This window comes from Falco punctatus, assembly GCF_963210335.1.
Source record: "Falco punctatus genome assembly, chromosome: Z".
Lineage (NCBI taxonomy): Eukaryota > Metazoa > Chordata > Aves > Falconiformes > Falconidae > Falco > Falco punctatus.
In genome coordinates, this window is record NC_137586.1 from 23,946,296 (window position 1) to 23,968,194 (window position 21,899).

General features: G+C 38.0%; 1 protein-coding gene across 11 annotated transcripts in view; it reads left to right on the forward strand.

Moving 5' to 3' along the window:
- ERBIN (erbb2 interacting protein) overlaps positions 1 to 21,899 on the forward strand; it is a 122,392-nt gene that overhangs the window by 49,428 nt on the left and 51,065 nt on the right. For all 11 annotated transcript variants that reach the window (XM_080372805.1, XM_080372808.1, XM_080372807.1 and 8 more), the window contains 2 exons: positions 4,787 to 4,984; positions 9,244 to 9,361. In XM_080372805.1, coding sequence (XP_080228931.1) covers positions 4,796 to 4,984; positions 9,244 to 9,361 — 307 coding nt within the window. In that variant the 5' untranslated portion in view covers positions 4,787 to 4,795. The remainder of the gene's footprint in view (positions 1 to 4,786; positions 4,985 to 9,243; positions 9,362 to 21,899) is intronic.

The following is a 21,899-nucleotide window of genomic DNA, read 5'->3' on the forward strand; positions in this document are numbered from 1 at the left end:
TATAGCTTCACATTTAAAATGGTGAAATGGTTCCAAAATCCCCTGTTATTTCCTACCACTTGTTGTCTCCCCCAGAGTGCGGCACTGCGGTTCATTGGTTTGTACTGACCTGAGTGTCTGCCAGTCTCATTCAGTAAAATGAATGACATAACCGATCCAGTTTTGCGAATTTTTTTTTTTTCTAGAAGAGAAATAGCTTGGATGAGAGGGAGGAGGAGGTGATAATACCTTAACTTGGCATTGTCGCCCAACGAGGTTTCCACACCTCAACCAGACAATACCATGGCACTTAAGAGGCAGTCTCTTCACAGTATGTGCTGTCTTTTCGTGCTTCAGCTCCTTGTCAGTGCCCATCAGGTTTGAGTCACGCTTTCCTCTCCTAAAACCACAAGGAAAAGAATTGCAGAGAAACAAAGTTCCAAGTTGGGATTTGCAAGGTGCTGGTTGCTGTCTGTTAAATTAAGACCTTGCCATGTCCCATCCAAGAAGATTGGATTGATTTTAGAAGCCTGAAACAGCCCTTACCACTGCCCGCCAGCTTCTTTACGTGATCTGTTGATGAGCAAGAGGTGCCAAGTCATTTCTGAGATTAAAGAATGAAGGATAATGGTGTTCTTACTTTACTGTAAGAGCTGAGGATGTTGTGCATTCCCTGAACTACTAAGATGTTTACAGTTTCCCCAAATTCTTGAGGAGTAGTGCTGCTGTTAGCCAAAAGAGATTAATATAAATTGTGCTGTGAGTTTTCACAATACAGCATCTTGCATGAGCAAGCCAAATAGCCTGTGTCTTGCAGTGCATGTTGCTGCTATAGGAATAGAAAACTGTTTAACATCTCCAAAGGCAGACTGGTTCATGTTTTCATGTCCAGTGTAATACGCTTAATTTCCTACTGATTTTTTTAATGTAGAGGAAGTAATCAACTCTACTGTGCTTTGGTTTTTTTAGTGGATTAAGTAACATTCATAATGAATATTTTTTTCTTTTTCTCCCCCTATTATTCATTGTTTTAACAGGAGTGTGTTGGGACTTCTGTCAGCCTTGTTCTGTTTGTCAGGTTACATATTAGGTATGTGCTTCCTGACCCAGTATTTCCCTTTCTTGTGTTTACATGTCCTCAGCTCCATAGTTCTGCACTTCTTCATAGACAGTGGAGAGCCTGAGCAGATACTTCTGTGCCTAGTTGTTCATGCCTTTCTGTATAAACATCTCATAGCTGGTTTCATTTTCAGCTTTGCTGCTGATGTAACTGGTAAACACCCTTTTGAAAGCCTTGGGGGGATGGGGGGGAAGTGCTTTCACCAGCTTAGAGCATGAGCAGTCACATCCTGTTAGCATCAGACAGGAAATTTAAGGGACTAATGGTATAGTGAAACGATTGCTTTTAGCACAAGTTAACAGAGATTAGGAACGAAATACTATGAACTTAAATTCTACTTGCAACAAGCCTGAGTTCAGAGTTTTCAGAGAAATGTGATACTTGGGGGCTGTGTTTTAACATTGTGGTGAGGGGTTTTTTTGGTGTTTTGGTTTATTTTTTAATGCTCATTGAAACGTGGGTAGACATGTGGTTAAACAAAAGTGTCCCATGGGGTTCTGGCAGATCTGCAGGTGCTTTTGGGCTGTCAGAAGCTTGGATGATGGGGTTGTGCAGGGAATCAGCAGAGTTCCAGGAAGGAGTGATGGTTCACTGGGTGATGCTGTTTCCTCTGGATTAATACTTAGTGTGTATCCAGGCTTGCTGCTGATCTTACTTTCATTGGTCATGGTGTTTCAAACGAATGCTTTGCTTTTCTGCTTCCAGTAATGTTATTCAGTAAAAATGTTTCGCCATTTATAGATTGGATTGGGTGTAGTGGTAAGGTTTTGGTACTGGGGGGCCTGCAGGTATGCAGTCTGTGAGGAGCTGCCAGAAGCTGCCCCTGTGTCAGATGGAGCCAGTTCCAGCCAGCTGTGAGATGGACCCACTACTGGCCAAAGCTGTCAGTCAGCGATCTTGATAGTACCTCTGTGATAACATATTTAAGAAAAGAGTAAAAAACTGCTGCACTACAACATCCAGGAAAGAGGAGTGAGACTGTGTGAGAGCAACAACCCTGCAGACCCCCAGGGCAGTGCAGAAGGAGGGCAGGAGGTGCTCCAGGCGCCAGAGCCGAGATTCCCCTGCAGCCCATGGGGAAGCCCATGGTGAGGCAGGCTGTGCCCCTGCAGCCTTTATCCATGTTTAAGTGCTGTGAATGCATGCAATCTTTTAAAAAGACCTTCCTCCCTACTGTCTCCCAAAAACTCAAGATCTCTCTTACAAAGTAAAGGAGTAAGTTAGCAAAAGTGGATATGGGTGTTTTGCATTGTTAGGCCTCATGAGTGTTGTTGCTCCAGAAACTTCTGAGACTTGAGCAAGTAAGACTAGATGTGAAGAGAACAGCCACATATTTCACGTTTTTGTGAAAAAGAGGGAACAAACAATGTAATAACGTATGCTCTTTTTAAGGGTTTTGAATGAAAAACAGTACCTTACTTTGTTATTTATATGAACCATGTAGTGAACTTTTTAATATTCTGGAAACTGAAGTGTAATTGTCAGAAGATGAAATGACTGGACGAAGTGAACTTGCTTATGGCTGTAGCTAGTCTTACGTAGGTGTGCCTTCCCCTGCCAGATGTGTGGCAATCAGCTCACAGGTACAATCTTTGCTTACAGTCCCTGTTGTTCCCAAGGCATACGTTCTTCTGTTTATGCTCCTGTTTGAAGAGACTGCTGTTGGTGCTTCTTTCTGAAGTTGCGTGTCTTTCCACAGCTCTGCGGATCTCTGAAACAGTAACAAAGTGAGGCACTAATTAGTTTTGCAAAAGGCTTTTTCGTTGGTTAATGTTGGCTGTGGAATTCCTCTTGTGTCTTCACGTGTGGCCTCTGAGGCTTGGAGAAGGTGTGGGTAGCTCTGACCCAGTGAGCATATCAGCTTCCATGGCATCTTTGGCATCTGACTGTGGGTGGCAAGAGGATGTCATGCTGGAGCCTGTCCCTGTGGAAGAAGCAGGAGGTTATGCTGTCTCTTTTGCGGACTTTCCCATTCTGTGGAAATCCCCGGTGTGGAATTTGAAGTTTCTAAACTCTTTGCATTGCAACACAGTTAAATATTTTTATTTTTAGATCACTTTTTAAGTAACTTGGCTGTAGTTTTATGGGAAGCGTGAAGTGTTCTGATAGTCAACATTGTAACAAAATCCTAGCAACATGGAAGCACTATTAAAAAAGGAAGTCTTGACATCCCACTATTCTAATGTAGGTTATTTCTGTCTTTTTAATAAATAGATGTAGAATCTGTTTAGTGAAAACATTAATGTATGGCAGTCCCTTGACCTGTTGTGTAAATTAAACATACTGTGAAGTACTTGGCAAGCTAGCTGTTCATAGAAGAAAATCTAAGTACGTGAATTTTTTTTTTTAGTTAGAAGAGGGGTTGTGCAGCCTGTGACTTCATGTAGTGTAGTGACCATGGTATTTTATTTTCTTCCTGTATTACTAACATACTGTCTGAAAGTTGAAGTGCAGTCTGCTGAATGTGTCTGAAGGACTTTTTTGGCCTTTGGAAAAGAAAGTTTCCTGTCACAAATCCAGAAGTTGAAATACAATTTCTGCAATTCCAAAACAAATGCAGATTAAAAAAAAGCCTATTTTAATTTGGTGTGTTGGCAGTTTGATTGAGAAAATAAATACACAGTGCTGTTTTGGAAAAGTGTGTATTTTTAGACCAATTTCCTGAGGAAATGAAGCTTGCACGATAGTGTTGTCTGTCTGCGCATGTTGGTCCTTCCTGAAAAATTGTTTAAGACTGTCATCTGATTCCAGCCAAACTTGAAACTTGAGGTGACATTTTGAAGATCTTTTTTTCTGAATTTTGTGAAAAATCATTGCTAGTTAGAGGAAAGAACCCTAAACTTGTGCTTTTGCTGAGAAGAGAGGCAGAACATGGCTGGTGTATGCCATCAGCTAGTCAGTTTGCACCATTTAGGTTTGCTGTCTCCTGCTGAGCAGCGATCCATCGAGAGCAGAGGGAATTGTTGTAGTGATGATTGAGTTTAAAGGGAGAAAGGTGAGTTTCCATAGCAAGGTGGAGTTTCCTTAGTTTCAGTGTGCACAGCAAAATATGCTGAAGTTTTCCAAACTGGAGTTGCCAAAAGAAGTCACTTCTTCATCTGTGCACTTGGAAACCTTTCCTTTTAAACTGTAGATAGGACAGCTGGTAGAAACAATGCTGGTTCTTTCTGTCGTGTTCTGTCTTCTAATTTCAAATCCCTCATTTAGGTACACTAAATTTAATCTCATGCATCACCAAAAAAAATATTTAGCTTTCCTATAGCTACATTTTATTGCTCTGTAGAGGGTGGATTTTATTATATTTAGCAAAATATCATCTCAGTAACCTTTGTAAAAGTAGGGATAAGCTATGTTGTAAAAACTCAATTGACACTTCATAACTGCTGCTTCAATATTCTCTGCTTGTCTGCAATGTAAGGTTGTGTTAGCAGTGACAAATTACAGGCTAAATTTTGGCTTCGTCTTCTGGGATCTGTAGGTGTTCTAACCACATTTAATGCTGCTACGGATCTGTTGAGTTTAAAAGAGATACTTTTTCCTGCCTCTCTCTCATACATGTGTATACACACACATGCAGATATGTAGACACATCTTTCAAGTACATAGCAGGCAGTGGAAGTTTGAGAAGCTGCCCAGTGAGTAGTTAAGTTGTCTTGGTTTTTCAGTTGACCAGTTTCTGTTTTGCAGTGCCTGAAAATGACAACAAAGCGGAATTTGTTTGTGCGGCTGGTGCCATGCCGCTGTCTGCGTGGAGAGGAGGAAACAGTCACTACGCTTGATTATTCTCACTGCAGCCTGGAACAGGTGCCTAAGGAGATTTTTACTTTTGAAAAGACCTTGGAAGAACTCTATTTAGATGCTAATCAGATTGAAGAGCTTCCAAAGGTATGTTGGGTCGTTTTCTTTTAACTCTGTTACTTCATTAGCATTGCAGAAGCTGATGGTGTCTAGCTTCCCGATCCAGCTTTTAGGCTGCAGTTTGCCAAATATTTTAAAGTAAATGTTGGTCCGAGAAGAAGCAGCCCTGGTAGAAGGAATGTTCCTGCATTCCAGTTTGACTTGTTTGCTATATGAATTGGGATGAAACTGCTTAAGCAGCTGATCCAGCCCAAGTGAGGTACATAGTAGAAGAGGCTGGCTACATTATTTCTGTGGTGGTATCCGTTCAAACTGACTTAACTGTATTCAATGAACTGCGGCATTATTTTGAATCTGTGATAACACAGGAATATTAGAAGAAGCAAGATTAACGTCTTCAGATCTTGTGCCCGTGAAAGGTAGCTACAATCCAAAGTATATATTCACTTGAAGTCCTGCTTTCTTCTTCAGTATGTGACTCAAGACTTTCTGAAGTGCTTCAGATTACTTAAATTCAAAAACTAAAGAGCTGGTATGCCACTTTGATTAGATCTTTTTTATAGAAATTAATATTCGTTGTTTGTTCTGAAATCTGAAGACAAACTGCATGCTGAATTAGCCATATATTAGAGAAAAGTGAAAATTTTTGCCAGTGAGACTTTTGAGAAGTAGAAAGTGGTCATTGCAATAAACTTGTTTCCATTACTAGATTTTATTGTGGTGCTATTAAAAACTTAGTAGTTAATGACAGATGTAATATTTAAAATTGTTTTGTCACAATTGTGTGCAAATCTTTACTGTCAGGCAGGACAACTGTAGAATGCTCTTGTTAGATTTTTTGGAAAGTTTGCTATAACCGCTTTGGGTTTTGCTGGTTAGATTTTTTTGAAAGATAAATGAAACCACTAAGGAAATAACTGCCAAGTTACTGTCCTGAAATTGTTTTATCAGAAGCCCTGAATTCCAGTAAAGCTGACTTAAACCAGCTGAGTGGTTTTGAAAATCTGAACTTAAATGCTCCTGAGAAGCCATCAATGAAAATTTCTATGTAGATGTTGAACAGAACTAGTTATGTGTAACTTAAAACTAGACATTTTGTCAAAGTTGGTTATCTTTTAGAACTTGCACTATTTTATTTTTGTCCCTTCCCAAGCAGATATTTCTTTATTCTAGAGTTGGTTACTTTAGGTTTTAGTAGTTTGCATTAAAAGACTTTGTGTAAGCCATTGAGGGTTTTTTCAGATGATTTCAGAACTTAATTACTCTCATTTTTTATTGGAGAAGAGTAAAATAAAATGCTTAAGAAACCAGAATAAATCACTTTTCTTAGGGGAAAAAAAAAGACATTTTCTGCACTCTTCTTCCATTAAATTCCTATTTCCCAAATCATAAGGACTAAGCCTTTCTCTTTCTCTCTAAAAAATCCCTTTTAGTAGTATTAAAAGAATAAGAAAGACTGTACTGAAGTGATGAATGGATGCATGTTGATGTTTTAGACTGTTTAGGCGATTAGGTCATTTTGTCTTACTTTTTTGTTACATGCCATTTGATTTCATTAGCCAGTTACTATATGAAATCGAGTTTTAATACATAGGTAAGTTGAGGTGGGCAGTCTACCGCTTGCCTTGGTCTAGTCAAAGATTAAATTATCCATGCAATTAAAAAGACTGCTTGAACATTAGTTTTCCTTTTTGCTTTTCTTCGCTGAACTGCAGGGACCTGTAATAGTCTACGCTTGTTTCATGTTAATGTGTTTGTACATTATAATAAGTCATCCTTATAGGCATATTTTTGAGAAACTAAGCATTTTTTTCACCTTTTAAGTTATTTTGGTCATCATTTTTTACAACCCTTTCCATTTTCAAAACAACCCCCACACACATATAAACTCAAATACTGTAAAGGAAACAAGCAGAGAGATCTGGGAGTAGTGAAGACATAGTAAAAGTGTTTCACGTAATCATTTGACAGAAATTGTAATCTTAAAACTATCCAGAGTACCTATAAGGGAAGGCCTGTAACATTTGAAGTGATACTAGTCCATTTGGAGCCAGGGTTTCAAGCTGAGTATGCCTTCTCCCTCACCCAAGCTTTTTAGTCCTTTAACTGAAAAAGGCTTCTAATTAAGCCATCTCAGATGAAGGGTGCGGTACTTATTAGGCTGTCTCCAGCTTTCTGAAGCCTGGTTAAGACATTCCCAATCTTCCCCTCTCTTTTTTTGTCCCTGGTGGTGTGCTTTTATCCCTGTTTTACCGTCTGCTGCCCTTTGTATGCCACAACACTACTGGTTTGGGGATGTCTTGTCAGCCTCGTCGCTCGAATAGCCTGTCAGTGTGTGTGGCTTTTTTTTTTTTTTTCTCTCCTTAATTGCCTCCAATCTTCTCAGAATTCCAGCACACTTCAAGAATCAGTTCTTATAGTATAGCTCCTTAATTTAGTTAACTGGACAAGGGCACAGCATGAGCAAACTGCAGTGGAGAGAAAGATGGTGGTAGAGAAGGACTTTGCTTTACACAAAGTGCTGTGTGTAAGGTATGTAATCCCAGTTTTTCAAAAGTGACAAGGCATTTGAAATGCTTTTATCTTGTGTGCTAAATCACATTGGAAAAGGTACCCTGTTTATCCCAGCTGCCACGGTGTTCATTTGAGCTGAAAAGTAGAAACTGTAGCAGTTGTAGTTTTCCTTCTCACTTTGCTGTACAGGAGAAACTGAAGTTCTGCAGTAAAATAGTCCTTAATTATATGACTTCTGGTGTTTACTAACAGTAATGATGGCCTACTGAATCACTGAATATGCAAACATTAAAAAAGAACAACAACAAAAGGAACATCTACAAAGTCAACACCATGTAAAACTCCCCTCCTCCCCATTTTCCTTTAGGGACTTGGCAATTATTTGTGCTGCATTTGTTTTTGCCTGCCTGATCTGTGAAATTTCTAATGATTCCAAGAGTCCAAGATTAATGTTTTCAGGGACGAGTTTTAAGTATATATTCTTGCTTGAAGTACTGAAATAAGGGAATGGCTCCAAAACATATGGGCTCATCAAAGTTCTCCTTTGCTTATAGTATGCTAAGTAACTTCTAACTCTTCAAAGCCTTAATGGTATCAACTAGTTCTAACAGGTGCACGTTTCTGAGGAATTGAAAACATCAGTAGGCAAGTTAAAGCTCGTTCCTTGAACTGTCAATCTTGCTGATTTATGTCTACTTTTGTTCTGGGGTGGTATATGAAAACGTTATGTGAATGGGGCTTATTCCAGCAGTCTGTGGCTGAAGTAATGGCCTCATAATTGAGAAAGAACCAAGGCATTTTGAATGAACTAAGCCCATTCCTATGATGTTGATCGGGATAAATGTTTTTAGTCATAGAATGCTTCCTGGGTTTGTATGATCTTTTCTCGGAATTCCAAAAAAAAGAACACTAATCCAGGTATTTATGAATGATCTTATCCAAAATGTTTGGGAAAGGAGTATTTGTCATAAATTTGTTCAGATGAACCTTTTCAACCATTTTTCTTAGAGATATGTTTTGTACTACCTATAAGCTTTCTACATATAATTTGAGGAGTTTTCTTCCATCACACTAGTACTACTCACCCTATTTTGTCAATTTGTAAAGTTTTTGGGTAAGAACCTTAAGGTACGTTGTATGTAGGAAGAGATCTGGCTCTGAGCTTTATATTCGATACAAATTATAATGCATGTATACAGAAGAGATATACAGTTTTCTGTGTCCTTAGATCAGACTGTCCTAGTTTTCATCATAATTTTGTTGGATTTTTGTGTACTTGAGCTAGGAAACATAGAAAGGAAAAAAATATTGTAGGATATAACAATGAAATTTAAACATTGATAGAGAGTATCAATACCTACTCAAATACTGTTACAGAATTATTTGACTTTAAAAAATGCATCTATGAATTTATTATTTTTTGAAGAAAATTGAATTACCAGTGGGGTATCACATGGCACATCTATTATGGAAAATATTTTGTGATGTTTCTGGGACTACAGGTCACAATTTCTGAGGTACTGGAAGGAATTTGTAGGAAGTGTTAAGCATAGCTGCTGGCTTGTTGTGGCAGCTGGTAGTGTTCTGCTTTCCTGAGCATTGTAAACTTAGTCAATTTTGAACAAAACTAGTTAATTTTTTTTTTGTAATCAAAGACTCTAAATAGTCCGGCCTTCAAGCTGTGAGGTCAGAGGTTTGTAGGGTTTAAACCCAAAAGTGATACAGAGGAAACTAAGAGAAAATCGCATTCACTTTTTTCTTTGTTTCAACAGCAACTTTTTAACTGCCAGTCTCTGCACAAGCTGAGTTTGCCAGACAATGATCTAACCACATTGCCAGCATCCATTGCAAATCTCATTAATCTCAGGGAACTGGATGTCAGCAAGAATGGTAAGTCATTTCACTTATATTGGGGTAACTAAAAGGCAAACCACCATTGACTGTACAAAGACACTAGTGAAAGTATAATTTCTGCAAGCTACACAGCTTGTAAATTTAAAATTATTACTCTAAATCACTAGTTAACATAAAATATGTTCTTTTATGGTCTGGTTGTGGTATTTAATTATCTCTCAAATTGATTGGTTTGCACTTTGAGATTAATTACTGAAAACTGATATTGTGAAGTATTTCATATTCTCTCAAAATACATATGTTAAAATTTATTACGTTTAGTGGCTTTCCTCATGTTTCACTATATTGAAGAGTTTGCACATGAATTTGTAAAATTTTGCTGGATTCTATTGCTATACTTTGTTTCATAGGAAATTGTTTTCAGTTTATTTCAATGAGCTGTCTGAAAATTGTAGTAGGACTTGGCAGCTGTGCTGTCCTCTGTGGGGGATGGTAACCTCTGTCACATGGGGGAAAGTATCTATGGACAATGACTGTTTCACTTGTCTGACTTGTTAAAAATCCATCATTCTGTGTGAGTCAGCCTTTTATAAATTATGAAGCACTGTCAGCCAAGTATTATATATGTGGCATTTTATTAATGGTGCTGCTTTGGCAAGCTGGCAGATGTGTGCAACTGTGAGAAAATTGAAATAACTTGTATTGTCATCAGACTTAGTTGTGTGGCTTATTTGAGAGAGGAAAAAAAGTTCATTCATGCTAATTGATGAGAATATAGTAGTCTTACCAATTCAAAGTGAAGTAAGAGGACCTCTCCTTGAAATCGTATGTGAAAATAAGAATTACATAAATATGTCAAAGATTTTATCATACTAAATTCACTGTTTTATTTGGACAGCTAGCTAATTATGATTCCACAAAGTTAAGTTCTGCTTTATTAAGGAAGTATTCTAGTTGTTTAGGTTATGGTATTCTCCTTCATTATCCAATGTAGCCCTATCTGTACTTAAACTGTTACTTTATTATTTCTGCCTAATGAGTGCAGCATTGAGTGTGATAAATTGACCTGATTGTCACTGCTGTGTTCCTGGTACAAGTGGATTTATAGTTTTTCTTAAAAAAACGCTGGCCTTAAACTTCATAGTGACAAACAACAGAGAAAGAATCATCTTTTTGTTCTAGGCTGAACTGTTGAAAGGATTAACTGTTTCCAACACAAGTTCTCAATGCAGAAGACTTAAAGGCAGCAAAAGGGCATTTGAGTTCTAGTACTGGCAAATTCCTTAGCTTATGTACCTCAGTAGGCAGCTGGTCACTTACCAGCTAGAGAGTTACTTGAATGTTCAAAATGACATAACCTTTAGCTAAGCCTTCGGAGAGCTGCTGAAAGAGCACTTGTTGCTCTGAGGCTTATAGGGAATTTAATGAGGCAATAGCTGAACGATGTGCTAGCCAAGTAAACTGGTGTTTTTAAAGCTCTGTTTTCTAGAGGTTGTTGTGTTTTGTTTTAACACCTTTAGAGAAATGACAGGGCACGAGCTTAGTTAACTATTCTCATGTGCCTGTTCTCGATCTTATCACAGTTTGGATAGCTTCTCTGCCTACTGTTGCACACCAAAAATAGTACTTAGGTCACACTCTTGTTTACTTGGGACATCTTGTCTCCAGCTATTACTGAAAGCTCTGTAAAATTCAAAAAACCAAATCACAGTCGCTGTTTGTCCCTGTTGGGTGAGTCAAGAAATAGTGCCGTTTATTCGATAATAAATTTGGTATTATTTGAGACTTCAGTTTGTTGGCTTAAGTGCTTTTCCCTTTCTGTTTCCCTGTCTGCTGTTGCATCCATGGAACATTTTTCTCTTGATAACTGCGAGTCTATTCTCTTCCCTTGTGCTTGCTTTTCTCTTGGTAAGAATTCACTGCTAAGTTTCCCACTGCCCACAATTGTTACAATGTATATCTATAATAGAGCAAATTTAGTTTTCCAAGACTAGCAAAACCGATCAAAATCTCTGATTCTTCCTTTTTCTTTGTTAGATATTGAAAGAATACAGTGTTGAAGCAGTGGATTTTGTGGGAAGCACAGGGTTTGCTTTCCCTTAATAAAATAAAAATAAAATTACTGGAGATAATCACCAATCTTAGTGCAGGATGATGAGAGATACCAAGTTCTAAAATAACTCTGCTTTTCACATTCCTGTGCTTATGGCAAATGAAGGTGGAAGTTCCTGTATTTTTCTTGTAGTATAGATATATGGTGTTTTCTTCTGGTATGGATGTATCTAAATCATGGAGTGCAGATGCCTTTAGATCAAATATGCATTTAGTTTTAGAGGCTGCATTTTAGAAGGGTACGTAGTTACACTCTAGTTTTCAAATACCAACATACATGAAATATGTTAGGATTTTCATGTAAGATAGTTGACTTGTTTGTGGCATAAGCATAATTGAATGCATTGACCAAAGAGGCTTTTAGTTTTCTAAAGAGCTGATTAAAAAAAAAATGAAGAATGTAGCTTCACTTTTAAAATGTGTTCAAGTTACCTCATGAATTGTGGAGTCTGGCTCACAGAGGGAGACCTGTTGCACAGGAGAGCATCCAGCTTTCCAAGTAGTACCATATACATATATATGTGTATGCATAATATTTGATGTTTAGATGAAAGGTCAAAACTGCAGAAATTCTTCAAGGTTGCAGATTTGTTACATAAAATATGTTAGTCCAAGAAAGCAATCTTTGCATGTTTTAATAGCTTGTAAAATATCTAGCCTTTTCAATTTCAGATTTAAGTGTGTCTCATTTCATACATACAGTACAGAAAACTGTGTAACAGAGACACGGCAGATGTGCAAATGCAGATACTTATGAATGTTTACAAATATTTAATGAGAATAAGAATTAATCTAGTCTAGTGACCAAATGCAGAAGCCTCGGGAAGATTTAGTAAAGTACAGGAAGTCAGGAGGCGCACGTGTTTCCCTGTATGTTGCCAGTGTCCAGTGCCTTTTGTTATTGGACCTTCTTGAGCCAGACAGCATGGGGTTTTTATTTAGGAGTCTTCACTTGACTCCTCTGTCAATATATCTAATCTTTGCATGAAGTGATGTACGTTTCAAGGCATGTACTGAGATACGGAGTACAAGCCTTTAATGGTTGTGTATTATGGAGCGTACAGAAGCCTTTGTAGAAGCGTTTGGTTTGGAATATATTCTTTGTGACTGCTGAAGAGGTCATGGAATAGACTTGGCCTAAAATATCAAACTGCTGCTGTATGTGCAGCAAGCATGGAATAGAATTAGTTTTAACTCTAACTTTAGTCTTGGTAGCAGTAGGCAATAAATTCTGATTTTTTTTTTGGTGTGGCTACATCAGTTGTCCTTTTACGGCATTGTAGCCTGATTCCCAAGGTTATTATGAATCTTTAATATCAAAGGTATTCCATTGCTTCTTTCCAGGTATGCTTGAGCTTTGTAACTTTTACCTGAAGCTTGGTGCTGTCCTAGTCACAAAGATGAAATGGTACTTGAATAAACGGTACAATAAATAAACTGCATTTCTATACTGGAAATTACATCCTGCTCTGTAGAAAGCATCAAGAGATGACCTTTTCTCCCAGTCCTGCTGGGTTACACCCTAAAGAGAAGTTGTAGCGTACAGGATGTGAGACCTACCTAGAAATATGAGTGTTTAATTTATGAAGCTGAAGGAAAATTTAAAATTTTTAATCCTCTATGGCCAAATTATTTATGTATTGACAGTTGTAAAGGAAAAAAAAAAACCCCACCCACCAAAAAAATCCACACCACCACTCTTCACCCCTAAATCTGTCTCTGTCAATGTCTATTAACGTTTAGGGGATGATCATTTATTTCCTCTGGCTCCAGGATGCCAGTCTTAACCTGCATCTAGAACAATGTGGAAGGCTATCACGGAAATATTTTTACCTATTCTTTGAAGAACAGGAAAGCATTCACGTACAGTGAGTGTATGATGACACGTGTATATAAATGGACAGAAGGGTTAGCTTTACAAGTTCAAGTGATTTGAACGGCCAGAGCTGTGATGAGGTGACTGCCAGGGAAGTCAGGCTTTCCTGAAGCCTGGGAAGTGGGCTTGGAATCACTTGTGCCTGTGGAGTTATCGTAGTGGGAAACTATGAGAGTACTTGTGAGAGGAAAAAGATTGAAATTTTAAGTTCTGTATAATTCAGGCTTTTGGAGAATTAAATATCGAGATTAGACAAGTAACTAGCAAGAACAAAAGAAACAGGGTGTTTTGGAAATAAGAGTATCTTAGCAGTAGTAGTCTCTTAGATGTTAAGGAGTGGTTCTCTTTCACTGTGGTGTTAACAGTGAATTGAAATGTGTCAGTTTTTTAGTCTACATTGCAAGGGATCTTCATGGAAAAATGCACAAACTAAGCCCAAGAAAACAAACACACACACATGCCTCCAGGCATATTGGCCTTTAGAGTTATTTTAAATAACTTTAAATTATTTTGTTAACAGATGCAAATGTAGATCAAATATGTTTTCTTCAGTGTTCTAAAATCATCTGCTGATTTGGCAAACTAGCTTTAGTAAACTGTGTGCCAGAAGTTGGGGAGTTGGGACAGTGGGATTTCAGGAGTGTATCTAGTCTTCTATTGTCCCCCTGGTGCATTTAGGAATATGTTTTTTCAAGGAATAGAGAATTATTTGTAGTTAATAGGGGAAGGTGGATCCAAATTTTACTTTCTGCAGGGAGAAGTAAGAGAGAAAGATCTTGACTACAAAAATAACTTGCTGTAAATTTGCTATCTCTCTGCTTGTACTTGAGGAGGACAGGGCAGATGGGAGCAGGGTCTTATATCATCTATGATAGTGAAATAGAAGAGAATTTAACTGCTGCTGACTTGACTGCTGAGCATGTAGGTTTACTATAAATTACCATCATATAGAGGTCATAAATTTATCCTGAATGTTGGCATCTATTCTATTTGGCATTCTCTAGTCAAGTGTTTTTTCTTAAATACGTTGTCTCTGTTAGTAAAGGTACCAAATAGGATCTGTCTCTGCAGAACAGAACAATCTCTGTGTTGAAGAGGATGGGAACAGAGTGAAAATTTCAGTGCAGTTAAGGTCTTGAATGTGGAATTTGAGTGTACATATCTCAAATTCTGAAATAAGTTAAATACAAATATCTTCCTGCACCCAAAGAAGTCTTTGTAACACAGAAAAGGCACTGCAGAAATAATTAAGGGGTTTTTTTAGATGTGGTTTTGCAGGTAAAGGCAGAATGTACCTTCATTTTTGTAAAGGGATGTTCTTTGAGTAACAGTCATCATGTATTAACCAAAAATGACTGGACAGATGACACTGAATTTGCAGCTCAGGGTGGTAGGGGATGGGGGGAAAAAAACCAAGCAGCTTTACCTGTTTACGTTATGCTTTGATTTTAGGTTACTCTGGGGGCTTGACAACATTCTAGCCATGAATTAGATACAGTTGAAAACCACCTGAGCCTTGGTAATTGTCCAAGACAGTGTTATGAACAGAACTGCTGCCCATAACCTTCTTAATGTTCCACATTTTTTAATTTTACCCTGCCCTGGAATGTTTATGTAAATTAGTGTGTCAGGCATGTCTTCAAGAAACAACATTATTGGCTATCTTTTTTTTTTCCAGAGAAAAGGCATTTAGGAACCTGTCTTGCTGCGCACACTCCTTCTCTTTTACATTGCATAAGGATCGTGGCTAGAGCAATCCTAGAGATACCTTACTCTAAAAATTAAGTTCTTCCAAACAGTTTGAGGATGAATGATTGGAATAGTCTAGTGGGCTTGCTGGGGTATCCTGGCTGTACCAGTACATGTGTATAAAAGGAATAAAACCCCAAAACCCACAAAAAAACCCACTAAACAATTTTCTTGTTTGCACTGCCTGTATTAGCTCTGGTAATTTTGCTTTTCAAGTTGTTATTGGCAAAAGTGATGGGGAGGCATTATCCATTTAAACAGATCAAGAGGCTGACATACAGTGTAGAATAGTATTCATTACTGTCTGGACCTCACAGAACTGGTGTGAGTTCTTAGCTTTCAGATTAAAAACTTAAAATTTTGAATTTCACGGTCTTAAACCAAAATTTTGGAACTACTAAACCTGACTCAGACTTATAATGGGTTCAAAGCTATAAAAAAGCAGTTTACATCTTAATGCTGCTGCTTTTTCCACATGTGGACACTTACTCTGCCAAAGAGCCTTTTGTCTTAATTGTGAATATTTTATTACTATATAAATGTATGTAGTTAAGTACCCACTTCATTAACAAAATGAGCAGCAAATACATTGCCAATATTGTATTTTATTGGAAATCTAATTATATTATAATAGTTATCACAACCAATAAGAGTACATTTTTCTTTAAAACTCACTAGAAAAGCTTAAAAATCTCCCTATGGAAGTATTTAATGTGGCTGGGTTTTTTCTTTTTCATTTTTTAAAAATGAAAACACTGTTAAACATGTGTTCCTGTTGGATTGGTAGCTTGACTGACATTTTTGCATTAATTATTATGTGGACTGTACAGATGTTACCTACTTCCCCTTACAAGGAACCACCAAACATACATTCAACTTCAGTTTTTCATTGTGTAAACTTAAGGAAGAACCTCCCCCCCAGCACAGTCGTAGCATACAACCCTGCAAGTGACAGTTGGTAAAGGTGAGGACAAATGGGAAAGGAAACTTTAAAACTTTCAGAGTGTGTAGAACTGGAGGAAAGGACTTTGTGAAATTAAGATGGAGAGGTGAATCAGCTTACTAAACTATAGGTAGATATATGTCAAGCAAAATCACTTCAATGAAAAATCAAGAAATCCAATGGAGTTTCTTTTCAGAATTTTGTCATGATTTTGTATGACTTTTAGATTAGTAATTTCCTTGATAAAAGTTTTTCTCAGAAGTGAACTTTTCTGCATAAACAAAGTGGAGAGAGTGGAGAATGAAAAGCTTATATAACTGTGTTTAAATTGGTGTTTTATTAAATCTGTAATAAGTTTAACGATGAAAGGTTAAACCTATTACAGATTGATTTTTTGAGTTTTACTTCTTGAGAAGTGTAGGTCTCTTCCATAGGTCTCCAAGCTTATATATTTTTGCTTTTAGCAAGGCTTCTGTAAAGCTCGTATACAAGGAAAACCAAGCTGCAAAGAATTTTACAGTTCTGACACTGGGAGTGCAGGGCAACTGATGTGACATATAGGAGATTTCAAAAGCTTTGGGATGTCTGTTTGCAGAGCTAGACTAATGCATATTTGCCACAGTTCCTCCTTTTTCTTGAAAAGATGGATTTTTTGGGGATAGGTTTTCACTAAATAAGCCAGAGGCTTCTAAGCTGCTTGGCAACAACTAGAGTGCTGAGTACCACCTTATGCACAGGTACACGGATGCTAACCTTGTGCTGAGCTGCAACTTCAGCTCTGAGCAGGCAGGTGTTATAGCAGGCCTGGCCTTGGAAACCTGAGATCCTGGTTAATCTGAAGTCAGCTGCGGCAAGGGATCCTCTAAGAATGTTCGAAAGAGGAATGAACGTTCAAAAGGAAGGATGGATAGGTTAGCATTGTGCAGTGGATTGACTGGGCTCTAACACTCTGCTTCGAATAATGAAAAGTGCTGCTTTTAATTCAGAAGGTATGCAGAAATCCCAAATTTAAACAAATTATATAAATATGTAAGAATACAGACTGTAACTGATAGTTTAAGCTTTCAGCTTGAAATTTCAGTTTTTGCAAACAAATTTTACGTAATCTTTGGGAGAGTTATGGTGTATATTCTTGAGTTGTGAAAATATTTTGATTGGCAAGTTCGATCTGTATTGGCTGGAAGGACAGTTGTAGCAGAGGCCTGAGTGGAACAATAAACTAAAGGTACGCTTTTTGTGATAGTGGAGCTGCTTTCCGGCAGGTCTTAATAGCTGCTTGTCCAGAAGTTGAGACCAGGATGAATGAGAGAAGAGCGTATGTAATTAATATTGCATTCGTATTCATGCAAACTGAGCCTATATATTTGCCTCTGTCTTCTATACTTGTAAGGGTCCAGAGTGGGATGGGAGCGCAGTGGGCTGTACTTTCTATTACTTTGCAAGGGCTTTTTGGTTTGCCTGTTTGGAGAGAATTTTTTTTTTTCTCACATTTCCCACAAACTGAGAGATCTAGCTGTAAACAAACTCATTCCTTTAGGAACATCACCCGTAGGGCTTCCACAGGTCCTTGTGTATGCATTAGTGATTTTTCTATGCTTTTTAGGAACTGAAAGGAATTGAACCAATACTCTTCCCCCCAACCCCCCAGCCCCATTTAAAACATTTCTGTATGAGAAGAGGTGGAACTTGATTTGGAGGCACTGCTACTGTCATGTAGCAGTAATCATTTCAGTAACTGAAGCCTGAGCATATTAGTTTAATTTAAGCATTTGATTGTGAAGAGAGATATAACCACATGACTGGAGTACAGAGAGCAGAGCAAGCCCCCATCTGCAGTGGGGCTGGAACAGGAGCATATGGGCATTTCAGCTCAGGGATCCACTGCAGTGAAGGATTCTGACAGCAGCAGATGTGATCTGCACAATTTTCTGTAAATCCAGAACTTCCAGAATTTCTGAGTGAAAAAGTGTTATCCAATAGAGAGAGAGAAAGTCAGCCTAGTTTTCTGTTCTGCTCAGCAAGTTGTGCTGACCCTGGTGATAGGAAAGGATTATGTTATGTATGGGAGGAGTTGGGTGGAACTCAACATGGTGAGTAGGACCCCAGTTATACTTACAGTTGCCTTAATCCAGTCTAAACAGAGGGACATTTGTGCACATTTGCTCTGACAAGCTGTGCCAAAACAATCATTGCTCTCTGGGGAGTTGGAGATCAGGCAAAATTCCATATATATATCAGTCATGTTATGTGATCCAAAACTGAAGCTGATTACCTTCAGATTTGTGGCCATTGACCCGAAATGCCTATATGACCTTTTTGGTATGCCCTTTGGGCATGTGCCACAGTTGGACTTGGACTGTGTTTAAACACCACTTTCTAGGTTAGGCTGGTAAAGCTGGTGAGTTTTTGCAAAGTGGAGTTCTGAATGATGAGTGCTTTCTGCTTTTGGCTTAGTCCAGACAAGAATTTTATATTACTTATATTCCTTTTCATTACCTTACTGCCAAATTTTTCTTAACAATCTTCCAGTCCTGCCTGCCCTCTCTCTCTCTTTTTTTTTTTTTCCCTTTTCTTTTCCAATAAGTGTTGGTTCTAGTAGAAACTGGCCAGTGAGTTTAAAAGTGCCTGAACTTTGGGAAAACAGGGAGGAAGGAACACAGAAGTAAATACTAAAAGCTGTTATGTAAATCTCACTTCTGTGGAAAACTACACTACCAGAAGAACTTTGCTCTCAATTCAGTTTGGGTCTGGTGGTTAGAATTAAAGATTACCAACAAACTGTATCTTCTCCTGTTGTGCTCTGCAAATGGTCATAGTCCACAAGTGCAATGGTTTGTGTGTTTTTGGAGAACAGTAAGTGTCATCTGTAAATCAGTTAACAGCACTGAAATGGGTTGGGGATGACAAGTGGTTATCATGTAAATAGGAAGCATTGGGAGAAAAAACCTGTCCATATGATGCTTTTCAAGGAAAGTGGGATAAGGTTGCAACAGACTAGGTAACCCCCAAGTAATCTGTTCCAGTGTCTTCTATAATCTTTTGCTATCAGTGTATAAAGGAAGCAGTAAAAAATTCAGAAGAAAAATGAGATTTAGAAAGCAATGTGGATCTCACTTGCAGTGCGCGTTTGATCAGATGCTCATGGAGGGTGGGGTTGGCTATCAAATGGATTAATTAGCACAGTGTTACAGAAGGAGTGTGGAAGGATGTTATCATGGAGACCCTCGAGGTTTGCTGATCTTCCTTAATGGGCAAGAAGATTCATGACACTAATATAGCTAGAAAGCAAAGAAACAGATCCTCTTTAAAAGTGTTCTTTACAGTCCTTTATCCTTCTCTCCTATCTTTTTCTGGTGTTTCTCTGCCTTCTTACTCCTGTTTCTTACTTGCTTTTTGAATTTGCTTTCTTGATGGGACAACTGGAAGAATACTAACCCAACAGTAACTGCATGTTTCTAGCATGCAGGAGGAGTATAGCTGAGGAAAAGCGAGTGAATGTGGTTGTATAGACAGTTAGTAAGCAGCTTCCTATCACATGGTAGAGGGGAGCAGTCTCCTGGTTTTTTTCTGTCTTCTGAATGTGTGCTACAAACATTAGGTATATTTCACGCAGTCATTCCCAATTTACTGCTCTTTTGTATGATGGCTACCATTTACCCATACTAAAGTGTTGAGTGAGGCTGATCAAGATGGTGTGTACCATAACGGTACTGGCTCTCAGCAAAATTAATTTCAGGGGCTCCTTCACTGTTAGTTTTCCCCTATCAGTTGAATTCCTGTTGTTGCCCAAGGCATAGTTAAGCAGGAGACTACTGTAGAGTCCTCGGATTATGTACAAAAGCATGCTGATCTAACATGCCTGTATTTGGATAGCTAATATTTTATTTGGCTGTTCTTGGGAGAGTAAGTTTACATTGACATTCTCTTCTCTAGCAGATGTGCTGTGTGTTTTGTTTTCTAGGTGGTTATCACAGATTTAAGTCTTCTGTGCTTCACTGAATTCTTGACACAGGCAGTGGAAACTAATACTAATATTAAAAACATGAGGTTTAATATGTTGAACCAGAGCAGTCTTTCATCCGAGGACCAAGCCAAGGCCAGTAGTATGACCGTCTTTCAGAAAAACTAAGTTTAGGGAATCTGTGTGATTCAAACAGCAACACTAATGGCACAGAGTGAGTCTGAAACATAATTCTGCCTTGAAGGAAGAGCTTAGTGGTGGTTTACTCTGGTTAATGCAAACACTTATTTTAAGAAGGTAAAGCTGTATCATCAGAGTAAAGAGGTCCTGATGTGGTTTTTAGACAGTAGATCACTTCATGCAAGTCATCCATAACTTCATCTGTACGGGCCTCTTATGTGTTAGGTATTTGTTTGTCTGCCATGGCCTAGGATACTGTGTCATGTTAGATACTTTCCATCTGTATGTTTGGACATTCTTGTTTGGTGGAAGAGGTTTCTTGCTACAACTGGAAGAACATGTGTATTTACATTTTTTGGAAGTGTGTTTCTCTTAATACAAAGATTATATGACAGCAATATATTAATAGTCTTTCTATGTTAGTTTTCTAATCTTTCTTTAAACCTATCTTTGTACTTGAAAATACCACTGCTGCTTTCCAGAAATAAAGCTTTGTTACATTATGTATTACCTTTTTAGTTTTATTTTTTAACTGTGGGAATGATAAAGTGAATTGAATCAGTATGCCCTGCTGTCATTTTCTGCTTCGAGTCCATTCACCACCCCAGTAAACTTCACATGGCTGAAGCCATATATACGTAATGGTATATTTTTATTTACATGTGTGCATATACGTGAACACACACAGTAAACCAGAAGTGTCAGAAATCTTTGTCTGTATTACAGTTGATGGTTCAATTCTTCCTGGTCCCCTCTGCTTCTGTATGTTATTGTTCTGGAGTTCAACAAGGTATTTCCCAAAAGGATCCATGATACTCCAGAGGTATTTAAACACCTGGTTTAACTTTGTGGCTTAGTGTGCTTTTCTTGCCTTTCACCTCTCCGTAACAGAGTACAACTCATGGTATGAGTTAAAAGAAACAGTTTCAACCATTTAGTATGACAAGTTCCTGTCAAGAAAGACCTAAAAGTCTACTTTGACAGAAATGGTGTTTGTACTTAAGTTGAATTTGTGGAACAATCAGCATGGTGACTTGGCCACTCAACATCACCAGTTAACTTGATGTGAAAGTATGTGTTTTGTGACTGCTTTCCTTGTCAGGTGATACTGCCATCTCTTAAGTCCTAATACACTGGCTCAATCTTGTTACTACACAAACATAGAAAAAAACAACTCTAAGCTAGCATCAGAAATTTTGTGATTTCTTATGTAAGTAAAAACATGACTTAGCAGTTGATGCTCTGCCATGTATTTTCTGCTTCGTTTCTGCTCCAGTATTCTCAGAACAGATATATGGAGAGACATAACCAAGTACCACCTGCCAATCTGAATGAGAAGGCATACTGTCCTTGTCTTTCCCTCTGCAGCTGAACTGTAAGAGAGTTATGTTGCTTGGAGCAGCATGAAATTTCACACTTTCACTAGCCTAAAAGCAAGCATCCACAGAGTACAGTTCCTTCTTAATGGTTCATTTTTTGAATGGAACATTATTCCCTGGGTTCAGGCTGCTGTCTCCACACACCTGATAAAGCACTCTAGAAGAGACACAATTACATGCATTAATTAAAAGACAAAGAGCTGAGATTTCTGTTACCTGAAAAAACCCAGTTCTTTTAAACTAACTTTATTTTACTAGCATATGAATTTTTCTTGAAAAAATAATGTGTTTTTAATCCAAGTAGAAGGATTGCAGTATGAATCATTGCTATACTTGGGACAAGTTTATTTAAAATAAAAACACCTGTCCCGGGC